The 14,863-nt window shown below is 45.8% G+C and overlaps 1 protein-coding gene across 5 annotated transcripts in view; it reads right to left on the reverse strand.

The window, feature by feature from the left end:
• The window catches only part of PFKFB4 (6-phosphofructo-2-kinase/fructose-2,6-biphosphatase 4), a 632,962-nt gene that overhangs the window by 163,737 nt on the left and 454,362 nt on the right, over positions 1–14,863 (reverse strand). For all 5 annotated transcript variants that reach the window (XM_069643565.1, XM_069643564.1, XM_069643563.1 and 2 more), the window contains one exon: positions 1,277–1,381. In XM_069643565.1, the coding sequence (XP_069499666.1) occupies positions 1,277–1,381 (105 nt within the window). The remainder of the gene's footprint in view (positions 1–1,276; positions 1,382–14,863) is intronic.

A 14,863-nucleotide genomic window follows, 5' to 3' on the forward strand; every position in this document is an offset into this window, starting at 1 on the left:
AGTGGCATGTCAAATGACGGTCAGCCACATATCAACCGCTTGACTTGTCTGACTTTTTGCTCCAGCAGGCTTCAGTATCTCCAAGGATTGTAATGATGATTCATAAGTGACAAAGCACTCAAAAGGTTTTTATACTTAGGGTACCACATTATTTGTGGGAGGAAAAAGTGAAGGAAAGCCTCATTTAGAGTCTACAATCAAACTGCTTGATAATAATGACAACCTGTCATTTCATACTTTAATTTGTCTGTGGATTATACGTTGTCTTTGGAAAGGCACTACCAGACGTCACCATACTCAATATTTCAGTTTACACAAATTGAGGGAAATAAACCATTGACAAGCGTTATGTCAAATCTATTCAATTTACAAGTTTAAATTAAAATGGAGTCTTGTGTCCATAGTACGAGATGCGCATTACAATACATTCTAGTGTAGGATTACTAGACTACCATCAGCTACAGTGTGCTCAAACTAATTGTCAGCTTTTAGGCAGTAGGCACACAACCTAAACAATAAAATGAACACAGCACTTCTGTAATGTGCCATTTTATGCAGTGTAGTACAATACATATTTTACACAAAGCAGAATGTTAAGTAAAACAATGGGTTTCTCTATGGGGTTGGTATTTTGTGTTTCAGTGTTTGACTCGAGCTGAAAAAAAATTAAAGTAATGTCCAATGTTTTGTATGACAAATAACTTACCAGTAATGTTCTTTCTGTAGCTTGAATCTGCTTAGAATAGCATGCCTTGCATAGGCATGTACCCCTCTGATGATATGTAATACTCTGCACCCAGCACTAAATGGCAGCCTATGCAAAGCATGTGAATCCAAGCAAATTCACACGCCCCAGATTGTGCTTTGAGCTGTAAGGAATATACATAAAATATCTTCGAAAGACTAGAAAGTTCGATGTTAAATTATAAACCTTAGGCAAAGAAATCACACAGAAATTACATTGCTTACTTTTATTGATCTAGAAAACAATATTTTAGCATGTTCCTGTTTTTATCAGCCCAAACAAATTACAAAAACCAAAATCATTTTTTTTGACAGAACATGTATGAAGAAGGAAAACCCATTTCTGTCTAGTACCTTCCACCTTGACCTTGGATTTCACACTGATACAATATGGGCCCTTAGCTGTACATAAAGAAATCCATGTGAAAGAGCTCCATCCTGCCGACGAAGATGCTCAGACCGACCAGTGGATTCTTTGCATGACGGACCACCATTTTCCCTAGTTTCAAGGGGCGTGAACTTCTTAACATACCTCGCCTTTTGGATATCGGTATCTGTATTTGTCTTGATCTCTCAAAGCAAATTCCAAAGGAAAATTTTCCTGAATCTCTTCATATCGCATTTCCTCACACACACCCTAAAAGTAAAGAAATGCCAAAGACAATTAGCAGCAGCATTGCATCAAAAAATTACAATGGGGCTCACCAAGAGACTTAACTGTATGTTAGAAATTGAAAGAGCATGTATGTTACTTTATTACAGCGATAAACTGAAAAAAAGAAAGTTTATAATATTGGTCTCAAAAGAATGAATACAAGATTAGAAATGTTGAGATTAGACTTGCACATTCCTGAAGTTCTGTTTTTTTAAAAAAAACAGGACGGTAAACCTAGGTGGGCATTAAGAGACTGGAGTTAGACTGCAATGCAGCACACATTGCCAGAGGATTGTCACTTTCACTACATAGATATAAATGCCTCCCAAATGGGTCCGACAAGATACTTTTGAGATTGGAGGTAAAAATGAGGTAATACAAATAAAAGATCCTTGAGGCCAATTATTGCATTACTTCATAAGTGTTATTTATATAATGTGGATTTGGCTTTGCAGGGGACAGTATCTAAGTGTTATGTATTCAAGTCCTTTTACAAATCTGTTACATACATCGTTACACATACAGCAGAAACAGTAGATGGCTCAGTGAGTAAGAACTTGACTCAGACATGGGGGTCAGCCTACAGTTTGCAAATTTGAATGTGGAAGAGCAGGCTTGGCCCTTAATCCTTCCAAGGTTGATAAACGGATTACAGTTGAATTGAGAAAAAATAGATTGAGGGGGAAGAAGCAAAGCATCCAATGCTATATGCTATGCTATTTATAACGTGCTGCATACCCAGAGGTTTCTAAGAGCGGACCCGGGGATCGAAACCATGTTGCTCCGCGTCTTGCATCAAAGGCGAGCAAGTTGCCCCTGAGCTATCCTCCCAAGACACATAAAACAGTACATTATTATTCCGAGGGGAAGGAGGCATACATTGGATGCACAGCTAGTAGTGTAGTCCTGAAGTACTGCAGAGTGGTGGTTGGGGGGTGGGGGGTGGATAAGTAAATTAGCTATTCTTCAATATTGTAGGTGTAGAAAGAGAATAATGTTTCCTTGCTTTCCAGACTCACTGGAAGCTATTAAATCATATGATGAACTGTAGGATATCAGTGTATTTATGGAGGTCAATGATCAAGAAGTTCTTCAGCAGGGCTTGACTAAGCTGAACTGCGGATCTACAGTGAATTCATAAATACTCTTTCAAAACCCTTGAGTAGCTGCCCCGGTGCTGCTTTGGACATAAGGTCTACAGCGACCAGGGTTTCTTAGACTGCTTAAACACTCCATATCGTTCACTCTACATTCTAGATTCTATGTTCTACCTTCACATTCCAAGTATTGTAGGATGCTACTGTTAGGGACAATTTTCATTTCTGTGCCAATTCCCTTCAACCGTGGAGACCCCCAGCTCTTTTGCTGTACTTAGGTGTTATGTTGGCGTCTTCCAAATAATCAGACAGGTTTTATGGGAACAATACTTCATTTATTATAGAGAGCCCCAAGGTGAGTACACTCTACAATGGCCGGCGATAAGACTGTTGACAGCACTCTCGAACAAAGCTGAGTTTGAGAACGGCATCAGGACTACATCACATTAGGGCTTGTGAACTCCATAGGCATCTGCTTTTTGTATAGTGACGCAGAGCACCTTAGGTGCAGTGTCGCTGAGGATTCCCTTGGACTTCTCTGAATGTTTAAATACATTTTCCTGGGTCCCACGAATAGTGAGATGATCTCTGCCTTACTTCCTGTTAGGCAAGAATTGATGTAACCCTGTGAGAGACTACACAACCCTTGTCCTCTTGGTATTAGGTAACCCACCTATTGGTATAGCCCAGTATTATACAAGCTGGTAGTGTGACTGAGCAGCCAGGATTATCTCAAGAGGGGTAAATGTGAACTGAGGGCTATAGCAATAAAATCCACAAATACAAGTAGCCAAGTAACACTTATACTCAAGGTTTTTGTTAAATATTTATTTAACAATAGTTTTTAAATAAGCATTCTTTAAAAAGGGCAATATATGCAGCAATCAAATACAATTTAAAATACTTTCTGAAACACAAAGCTAGTAGATACTCTTTAGAAATGCTTCTTACACACTTCCTACACCCGTTGGTGACTTCACTAAGACAGTAATTGCATTTACATATCACTAGTACATTTTGTAGATTGAGGTTGCAGAAAGGAAAGGTTAAAGGAAGGCAAAAGGTTAAACAGGTTCTCAGAGCATGAGAGCGCGATAAAAATAAAATATCACAAATATATCACTTGTCAAGGGTAGAGCTGAAATCAACTCTAGCAAAGCAGCTACTGCAAGTCTCAACTGAGAAGAGCAAGCTACAGACACTAAGATAAGTACCCAAAGTCAGAACAGTGCCTTTGGTTAGAAGACGTGTTCCAGCTGGCTTCTGTCTGGTTGCAGCGATGCAGATCCTGGGCCTCAGTCGTGGGGACAAGAGGGAGGACGTCTGGAGACTCCTGCTGCAACAATTCAGAGACAGCTACAGGCTCTTTTAGGATCAGCGGCACTTTGCGGTTTCAGTGCTCGGTAAACAGCACCACTGCGGATCTTGGATACCAGTCAGGCTTCCTTCACTCCTGCACTCTGATGAGGGGACTCTAGCTCTGGTAGTCCTGCTTCTGGACAGTCCTGGGGAGACTCCTGGAGCTTCTGGCTGGATCACAGACAATGCACTCGACTACAGATTTCTCGACCCCTGGCACTCAGTTCCTGCAGCAGCAAAGAAGTACAGCCAGCTGGGGAAGGTGGTCCAGTGCAGTTAGTCCCGGGGTTAGTTGGTCCCACTAACCCAAGGGAAGACGAGGTCCCTTCCGGAGCTTCCCTTGTCGATCAGAAGAAGGAGTTTCAGCACAGCAGCAGGGCTTCACCGGGCAGTTCAATGGTCCAGGAGGATGCATCAAGCTTTGTTCAAGATTTCCTGGTCAGGTTGTTCTTCCCAATGGGCTACTGTCTTCAGTCCCAAAACCCTACCCTTTTAAGCAGATTTCTCCCATTCCCGCACAGCCTAGCTGTCACTCAAACAGCAGGTTGGCTGTCCTGAAGGACAGCCAGCCAGCCAATCCGGACTGGGCGCATTCAGGTGTCCTAAAGACAAAGGACAGGGGAGTTTCAGGAACCTCCCTCACTCCCTGCTCTTCCAGACAGTGCAGCCAAAGGCGGGTTTCAGTACCTAGTGGAGGGGCATAAATATTTTCCACAAAAATGTCATAGCGACCGAGCACAGTGAGGGAGCGCGAACCAATCAAGGGGGCTGCAGGGGTTTTTCCCCCGTGAATATTTTTTAAATATCGAGTTAAAACGTTGCAAGATGACAGCCATGGCAGACGCCGAGCACTGCGAGAGGAAGATCTGACGCAGACAGCGTGACCAGCCCAGACTGGTAGATGGCAGAGGGGCGGGCGTGCATGGTCAGTGCGGCACCCGGACGAGCAGAAGCCAAGCCCCTGCACGGAAATGGAGGTCCACAGATAGCGCCGGTCGCCACTACACCTCTTCAGCGAGGCAGGGGCTAGCAGAGACCCGACCACGTGAAGCGGATAGAAGGAAAGGCTGCATTGAAGCCGGGGAATCTATGCAGAGGGGAGGCTGTGACCGTGCGCTTGCGGCACATTGAGGGGAACACTGCCTGAGACGCCCGACGCTGGGAACCAGCACTGGAGGAGACACAAGGCGGGCAGGAGACCAGACAATATCGAAGCACCCCAGGTGAGGAAACGGGTGACGAAGGGGCATGCAGACTGAGCTGCCATTGTCCGTAGAGTGTGCCAGGCAGCAAGACCGGCCTATGGGAGGCATACTAAGCGGCTATAGTTCAAGTGCCGGCTGAACCGGCAACAAGCAACAAACTGGGGCAGCACCAGTTTACACAGCACGCGTCAGTTGAGAGGACACAAGACTACGGGAGGTGGAGTAACAGGTCTGCAGCGTAACACAACAGAGGTGTTGGGGCATAAAATAACTGGGTTCAGACCGAGGTCTGAAGCACAAAAACACACAGATAAGGCATCGCAGAGTATCAGCACACAAATGACATGAAACTACCGCCCGCCCCCATCACAGCATGGGCACAGCGAGGCCCAGCAGTGGAAGCGCTGAAGCGGCATCCTGGACAGCACCCATAACTAGCGTGCTGCAATGGTCAGAAACCACAGCGTAACAGAAAGCTGCAACTGCTGATTGGCCCAGGTGACAGTGACACAATGCGCCCGGTTGAAGTAGGGAGGCGACTTATCAAATACTGCGACAGGTCTCTATCTAAACGGAAAAGTAAAGTAAAGGTTACAATCATGGACTCTTTCAATGCCATTACACCTAAAGGGCAACCAAAGAATGAGGCAATGGCACAACAAGTGCAACCAGACAGAAGCCGGGACCAAAAAAAACCAGGTGGATGCAATTCCAGCCCTGAAAACCTTCATATATATGAAAATTGAGGTCAAATCTGACATGCAGCTAATGCGGCAAGACATCTGCAATCTCATGGAAAGGGTCCCGAACACAGAAGGACTTGAAAGAAACAATGGACACCACTAACGACCTGGAGAAGAGACCATCAGAACTAGAAGGGAGAAATGCGGTTCTCGAAGCCAGGGCAGAAGAAGCTGAAGGCCATGCTAGGCGCAATAACGTGCATCTGATAGGAATTCCAGAGGGGATGGAGAACTCGAACCACACGAACATTGTTGAAAATATGATTCTGAAAGAAATTGGGCAGGTAATCTCTCACAGGGATTTGTGGTGGAGAGACCACAGGTCCTTGCAAAAGAAACCACCTCCCGGCTCCCACCCCCGCCCCATGATAGCAAAAATACTCAATTTCCGAGACACAGAGGCGATCCTGAAATTCTCAAGAGAAGGTGGGGAGATGCTCCGAGATAGCTCCAACATAGCCATATACCCGGACTACATTCCTGTGATCCAACGGGCGAGGAATTCCTTTGTGCCAGTTAAAGCAAGGCTTCGGCAATTGCATCTTAAATATATGTTGATGTATCCATGTAGGGTCAAGGTAATCTACAAAGGGCGACCGTTTTTTCTTGAAACGACTGCAGCAGCCACAATGTGGATGTAACACAACAACTTGGACCGGGGGAAAAACGAGTTACCCGAGCGGCGCCTGTTTGGAACAGATATGTGAGGTGGGGGGGTCCTTGGGGGTGGGGGGGTGCTTGCCAACTGAAGTGGACGCAGGAGAACCATAGTAAGGGTTGAACATGCACTTTCATAGCAAATCAAGATATAACATATTTGGCAGGAGGAGGACCGGGACACTTGGCCACGGACGAAGACCCCGCAAACTGTTAGGTGCCGGCCTGTTGTCGGCACCGCACAACTTGCACAAGAAGACCCGGATGGGCCAAGAAGGTACGAGGTCACTCTAGCGCTGCAGTTGGAGCAGCTGCTGAGCGCAGTTCTGTTTTTGGTTAAGCATTACCTGTTGGCTGCAAATGTTGGGTGCAGTCTGTTGAGTTTGAACTGTTTCTTGAAATGTTATATGGTCTTCACAGAAAGCTTGGTAGTGTGCTGGGAGGGGGGCGGCCGACCAGAGAAATGGTAGAACTGAGGAGCTGCGAGAGAGAGAGGGACGTTGGGGCAGCTGGAGAAGGGGGCGGAATGTATGGGAGCTACACTAGGTAGAGATGGCGGCTGATATAAAAGGTACTGTCATGGAATGTCAGTGTGATGGGCACTTATATGCGCAGAAATAGAATCAAATCCTACCTGGAGGAAGAAATTCTCTATAGCAATGTTGCAGGAAACCCACCTCACTGCTGAAGGCAATAGCAAAGTGGTGGACCATTGGGGAGGGCAGGGGTTTGGGGCTACTTACTCTAAATATGCCTGCGGGATATACACATGGATAAATGACGCAGTGCCCTACAGGCTTCTGACTTAAGTGGTGGATGCGTAGGGAAGGTATCTGATACTCAGGGGGAGTATACAACTGGAAATCTGTATAGATAACACCTAATTGCGGAACCGCAGCGTACCTGACCAAGCTGGGCGCGAAGCTGGCCCCATATCGGGGATGTTTTTTCATATGGGTGGTGGATTTCAACTGTGTCCGCGACCCCACACTAGACCGATCAAGCCCACCACCATAAGGGACAAAACTGACCTTGTCCATGCTAAATGAAGTAATAAAGAAGCTGGACTTGGCGGAGGTATGTAGAGAAATGCACGCTGAGGACAGGGAGTTTTCTTACTACTGTTCTCCCAACAAGCTATACACCAGAATCGATTACCCAATGATTGACAGAATGCACCTGCCCCAAATAGTGTCGGCATCTTACCTAGGCAGATCAATCTCGGACCACTCACCACAAGATCCTCCGGACTCAAACGTCGGACCGACTGACCGAGCCCAACTCTCCACATCTGGGTGGGAGACCTCTGAAGCAAGGACAGTTCACCTTGACAGCCAGAACCAGCGTTGTTACCAGTGCAGGTAGTTGAAACGCGAAACAGCCAGTGAAATTGAAGTTTGCCAGTTGCGAGATTTGACCAGTCGCAGTGCAGTGCATGAGGTCCCCCCCCACCCTTACGTCCTCCCTCTCGTTACCGCGACTGAGGCCCAGGAACAGCGAGATCTGCAGGAACTGCCAGGAACAGAAGTCATCAACTGTATCTTGTTCCTCATTGTAAGGTACTGTAAAACAAGACAGAACTTACCTCTCGCTGCGAAAGTGATTGAAACTTTTGCAACTCACAGGCCTAATCAGCTTGTGACCCAACATATGACCCTTCCATTTATACTACCAGAACTGCTTTATCCTATCCAAGGCTTTCGCCCATTGACTTTGGCCTAGCCTATTGCATTGACTCTTCTGGTGATTTGCACTGTCTAAGAATAATTGTAGTCTTTCATGGTCCGATATCCTTTGCCTTTTACTTACTTTTTAAAGAGTGTACAGAATTGAAGTATATTTGTGTGTTACTATATGATTGTCTCCTTCTAATGAGTGTTTTATAATTGAACTGATAAATTATTAATTGTTATAGAAGAAACCCTGAAGAAACCCTGAATGTAAGTCTATTTGAATACCTGTAACTGTGTATCTTTGTGTAACTCCACTACTGCTCTCATTTCCCCTCTTGAGATAAGCCTGGCTGCTCAACACGCTACCAAAACTGTAGTACAGACTTGTACCAAAGGTTGGTTTGCTTACATCTGTAGTCTTAGTTGTTTGTAGTGTTCCCAGAGGGTACTGCATACAAACTTTGCCCAACACTGGTGGCAGACGTTGAGGATAAATTGTAGCGTTGTTACATTGAGAGTTCTGCGTTACTTTTGTTCAAATATTTACCTTCAAAAGGCTAAGCTCCACTAGAAAAGCAATTGTAACATGCCACATATGGATAACTTCAGACAGGAAGCCCTGATCATTTTAACAGTAGATCAACTCAATGAAATGTGTAATGTCAGGAATCTCTGTTAAAGGAAAGAAAAATGAATTGGTTGAAAGATTGTTGAATCAGCAAAGTATGGGTAGTAGGTCTGTCACACCTGCTATCTCAGAAAATGTGGAAAATGTTGATGAGGATGATAATGATTCAGAGTCTAACTCTAATGTTATTGAGGGGTCAGAAGAGTTAGAAGAGTTTCAGGATGTGAGCCCCTCTTCACCTCAACAAGCTTTTAGGCCTCAACCTTTAGCCACAGGGACCCTACCAGGTCCAGTACTGAGTCCAGAATGTGTCTCTCCTGAAAAAATGAGACTCGAGTTAGAGTTCAAAAGGCTACAAATGCAAACTGAAAACAATCATCAAGAAATCAAACTAAGAGAAACGGAAATATAACATGCTCTTGAAATGAAGACATTGTCTCTTGAAAATGTTTCAATCCCAGAGTCTTCTAGGTCTTCCAGTCCTAAGAGACCTCACATGCTTAAGGAAGCTGTGAGTATGTAGGAGGTGAAACTTGATATTTGATTGGTAGCATGCTTTTCAATATAAATATGGGATTCAGGGTTTCACAGGGATTCAGTTGATTCCTTGGCTTTTGTCTAGGTTCCCCCAGGTTGCAACTGATGCTGTAATGGAGGTGGGGGAACTTGAAAGATTGGAGTATGAAAACGTGAAGCTTATTTGGGAAAACTCCTTCCCAGTACCTTAAGAGGTTTAGGACCCCCAAAGAGACTGATGGTACCCCTTGGGCTACCTGAGAGTGTGCATGTTTGAAAAACCTAGATGGTTGGGTTAAGGGTTACAGCGTTAACACTTTTGAAGGAATGAGAAATCTGTTTTTGTTGGATTCTATTTTTGATGCCTGCTCTCTTGAGTCGAGACAGCATTTGGCTGACTCTAAAGAGATTGATCCCAAGAAGCTAGCAAAAGCTGCTGACTTGTGAGTTGCCAAGAGGGCTACTCAAGGATTCTGGGGCTCCTCATAAAAAGGATGAATGGAAGCAGCAAAAGAAAGATGAGAGAATTCTAAAAACTCCCATCCAAAAGGGGGCCAGAAACAGAAGGGTAAGCCACATGGGAAACCAGGTCATCTAGTGATAACTCTGGTGCCAAACCAGAGGGAGGTCAGCAGAAGCCCCCAATTTATCAAAACATTTGGAAAATGTTATGTTTGTGGGTCAACTGACCATGTGAAAGGGGATTCCCAGATGCAAGGGTAAACCTTCAGGGGTCCACACTGCCCCCTTAGCCTTCATTCATGAGGGAGAAGTACATATGGCAAGTGGAAACTTTCAACTACTGGCTGAAGACACCATTGGAGTCTGTCAGTGTTTTAGTGTCACTAGGTCTGTGGGAACAGCAGAATTTAGATGTATATAATTCTATACCAGATAACACAAAAGAATACTATAAGGACAGTGTACTTTTAAAATGGACAGGAGACCCTTGCCATTAGAGACACTGGGGCCAGCATTACAGTGGTGGATGAAACCTTTTTGCAAACCTGAAGATGTTGCTAAGGCACCCGAAAGGTCCCACTAAGCTTGCTGGAGGCCCTATCCAAATGCTTCCAAGACTACTAGCTCTCATCCAGTGCAACAATCGGACTATAAAGATACTGGTCAGTGTACAACGTGAGGTGCCTGGGAGATTCCTGCTGGGGAATGACTTAAAAACTCTTGGAGTTGTATCAAGCACCCCCAGGCATACCAGTAAAAGGAAACCGGAGCAGGCAAGGATGGCCAGAGAGCACACCCTAGATGACTCTCGAGGTTGTTACAGGAGAACGTATAACATCCAGTCCACAGGAAAAGGTCAACTTCCATTTCCAGGAAGTTGAAAGGGGAAACCCAAGGTCTCAGGAAACAAGAAAGATAGCACTCCTGTGCATGAAACCAACACATCCCTGAGAGGACAGTACAAAGTCACGCCTGTGACTACTCCACCAGCTGAGGCGGAGTGTGAGAAACAACCAGAAGAGGTTGAATACGCTGCTGAGGATTCAGAGCTGGAAGACGACCTTCCCTGTGTTGGAGATCTGGATCCTAAAGACCATCCTGAGCTGCAGACATTACTGGCAGAATGTGGCCCCTGAAGGGCAGACTTCAGCAGAGGTCAAAGTGTGTCCCACTCTTGAAGGACTTCGCCAACAGGCAGCTTCCCAGCTGGATGGGCAAGAGCCAGGGAAGCACAGGTTGTACTGGGAGGATGGCCTCTTATATAGTGAACCTACTGAGTCTATCCCAGGGGACTACAGAAGACGTGTAGTGCCTCAGGAGATCAGACCAGTTTCTACAGTTAGCCCATGGGATTTCTTTAGCTGGTCACTTAAGCTTTAAGACGACCAAGGAAAGGACTTCTCTGCATTTCTACTGGCTTAAATTGGGATCTGATGAGATAAATTCTGTAGGAGCTGTCAGACCTCTGGCAAGAGTGGAGTCAAGAATGTGGCACCTTTTGAGAGGGTAGGAATCGACATTGTTGGTCCCTTAGACCCTCCTACCTCTTCAGGCAACGATTTATATTGGTTGTGGTAGACCATGCTACCAGGTATCCTGAAGCTATACCTGTGAGGACTGTTACTGCTCAGGCAGTTGCTAAGGCCCTACTTGGTATTTTTACCAGGGTAGGTTTTCTTAAGGAAGTAATCTCTGACAAGGGATCAAACTTTATGTCCCACTACATGCAGGCCATGTGGAAAAACTGGAGTGACTTACAAGTTCTCAAACGCCTACTATCCCCAGACAAATGGGTTGGTAGAGCGATTTAACCAAAATATGAAGAGCATGATAGGTGCTTTAGAAGAACCCTTTAGAAGAAAGTGGGACCTTCTACTGCCATGTCTTTTTTTGCAGAGAGAAGTCCCTCAGGAGGGAGTTGGATTTAGTCCCTTTCAAGGTCCTCTATGGTCATCCAGTTCGAGATCCATTGGCCCTAATTAAGGAGGGGGTGGAGAGCGCTGCTTCTCCCAAGCCAGTGAGAGTCACTGACTATGTGTTAGGTCTCCAAAAGAGAATGACACATGACAGAAGCTACTGATAACTTAAAAGCAGGCCAGGCTCTGGTGAAACATTGGCAGGACCAGGAGGCCAACATGGTTGAGTTTACTCAAGACCAACTAGTTCTAGTTACTGTGCCTACAAGGCAGAAGGCCTTACAGGACAAATGGATTGGACCTTCAAGACTGTGGGAAAACTTGGAGAGGTCAATTATTTGGTGGAATTAGGCAATCCTAAAGAGGGCCCCAGGGTCTTTCACACCAACCGTCTAAAAGCCTATGTCTCTAGACCAGAACTGGGAGCTTTGCTTCTAGCCTCTGCTCGGGGGGGAGGAGGAGGAGAGTGAACCTCTACCTGACCTCAGGGGACAACCTTTAGATGGGAAGATAGGAGTTAATCTCTCTTCTAATCTGACACTGGAACAACAGGAGGAGTGCACATCTCTGTTAAATCAGTTTGCCCCCCTGTTTTCACCATCACCAGGCTTGACCCCTTGGGGTCAGCATGATATTCTCACTGGTGACTTTACCTGTTAAAAGCAGAGGTTCCAAAATGTCAGACCATGTAAGAACCCACATAAAGGAAGAGGTCAACTAGATGCTTCATCTTGGGGTAATAGAGCCATCTACAAGTCCTTGGTCTAGTCCAGTTGTGCTAGTACCAAAGGCAGGATCCAAGGAGTTGAGTTTATGTGTGGACTATAGAGCCTTTAATGCAGTCACGAAGACTGATGCCCATACTTTACCCAGGACAGATGAGCTGGTGGACAAACTTGGCTCAGCCAAGTATCTCAGTACATTTGGCCTAACCCCAGGCTATTGGCAAATAGCTCTGACAGACCATGCCAAGGAGAAAACTGCATTTTCGACCCTAGCAGGCCTCTACCAGTTTAAGGGTATGCCTTCTGGATTACAAAATGCACCTGCTACATTCCAAAGGATGGTGAATCAAGTTCTGAATGGGATGGAGGACTTCAGCATGGCATACTTGGATGCCATTGCAGTGTTCAGCCCTACTTGGAAAGAACATGTTGACCACTTAGGATATGTATTGCAGGCTCTTGAGCAGGCCCATCTGACCATAAAGGCAAGTAAATGTCAAATTGGTCAGAGCAAAGTGGTCTACCTCGGACATGAGGTAGGAGGAGGTGAAGTGAGGCCAATGTCTAGCAAAGTACAAGCTGTACAAGCATGCCCCCCCTACTACTCAAACCCAAGTGAGAGCCTTTTTAGGTCTCACTGGTTATTATAGGAACTTCATAGAGAACTATGGGACCAGTGCTTCTCCCTTGAATGTGGTCTCCTCACCCAAATTCCCCAAGGTGGTCAGGTAGAATGAAGAGTGCACAAAGGCATTTGAAGGACTTAAGAAAGCCCTTTGTCAAGCTCCCGTCTTAAGAGCTCCTGACTACTACCAAACCTTCATTGTGCAGACAGATGCTTCCAATACAGGTATAGGTGCAGTTCTGAGTCAGCTGGATGAGAAAGGTAAGGAACATCCAATCTGCTTCATCAGCAGGAAGCTGAAGGAACCTGAGACAAGGGGGGCAACCATAGAACGTGAGTGTTTTGCCATTGTGTGGTCTCTGAAGAAGTTTAGACCATACTTGTATGGATCTACTTTCGTGATTCAGACAGACCACCAACCCTTGAGATTGTTAATGCAGATGAAGGTGGAAAATCCTAAATTGTTAAGCTGGTCAATCAGCCTACAGGGGTTTGATTTTACCATTGAACACAGGTCACCAAAATGCTGATGGTCTCTCCAGAATCTATGACCGACTGGAGTAAGGAGATTCATCCAGGGGTGGATTAAATCCTCCTGTCACTTAAACTGGGGGGGACCTACCTGTCTGGACCTCTACTTCAGCCGACATGGACCCTGGGCTGGAGCCCTAGCCGCAGGAGCAGCCTCCTCTCCTTCCCGCAAACATGAGCGCTGCCGAACAGCTGATCCTCGACGGGAGCCGAGCACAACCATATTCATCCAAAGACCACTGTGAGTAATCATTGCTGAGATCTGCCTACTACAGCCGACAAGGTTGGTCTCTTTTCCCCCACCTGGGCGCATCAACATCGTGGAGCTGCTGCTCCAAGATCACTCTGCCCAACACATCACGGCCCCTAAGATGGCCCCCGCAACCGGCATGCAATTTGTTTACATCAGTTGCTTAGCAACCTTGCCTCCGACCAGAAAGCGTTAGCCGGGCCCAACACGTCTAAGGCAGGCCTAGGGCCTGGATCCCCGAGTAGCTGCCTATCCCATCTCATCAACCAGCACTCCCAAACACAGAAGCTAGGGACCGTGCTCCACCGAGCCACCATCCCATACACCTGCCAGTTCATCCATGGCACGTCTACAGCTTACGATCCTCACACTCACCATCTACCTCCATAACATCCACACCAGCTCGGTACCCCAAGGCACAAATTAGTTTTCAAAAAGTGATTAGCAGATTTTGCTAATTACAATTTTTTTTTGATTAGCAAATGAACTAATTTGATAAGCAATTTTGTACTAATATTGAATGTCACCAGAATTAGTTGTACACCAAGTAGAATTAGCAAGAATGCAGAAATTATTTCTATATCTCTGACGTAGAAGTGTGAGAGTAGTGAGTGTGCATGTAGAGAGGACCAAGTGTGTGAGCTAGGATGCAGGAGTGAGAACTATGGTGCGAGAACGAGAGCTTTGGTGCAAGAGTCAAGAACTATGGTGCGAGAGACAGGTTTGGGCAAGGCTTCAAAAGAGCCAGGGTTAAAGAGTGTGAGAGATGGTGTTGGAGAGCGCCAGAGTGCAAGAGAAGGGGTGTGTGGGAAGCTGGTAGAGACAGAGTACCTGTGTTTTGTGACAGGGTGAAAGAGAAAGCAGGGTGCTATAAAGGGTGCCTGGATGTGGAGTGCTGGGAGGGTGAAAATCAGCCCAGGTAAGGTGAAATTTTGAAAATAAGGGTCCGTTAAAAGATACAAAATGTGGAGGGCAGGAGAAAGGCTATGAATGATGGGTGCCGTGTGTGTGGAGTAAAGACCCTGCAATCTCTGGAATTTTGGTGGGGGAAAGCTTTCACTGATTGCTTTTTTTTTG

The sequence above is a fragment of the Ambystoma mexicanum genome, chromosome 2p (assembly GCF_040938575.1).
Source record: "Ambystoma mexicanum isolate Mex_15411 chromosome 2p, UKY_AmexF1_1, whole genome shotgun sequence".
Lineage (NCBI taxonomy): Eukaryota > Metazoa > Chordata > Amphibia > Caudata > Ambystomatidae > Ambystoma > Ambystoma mexicanum.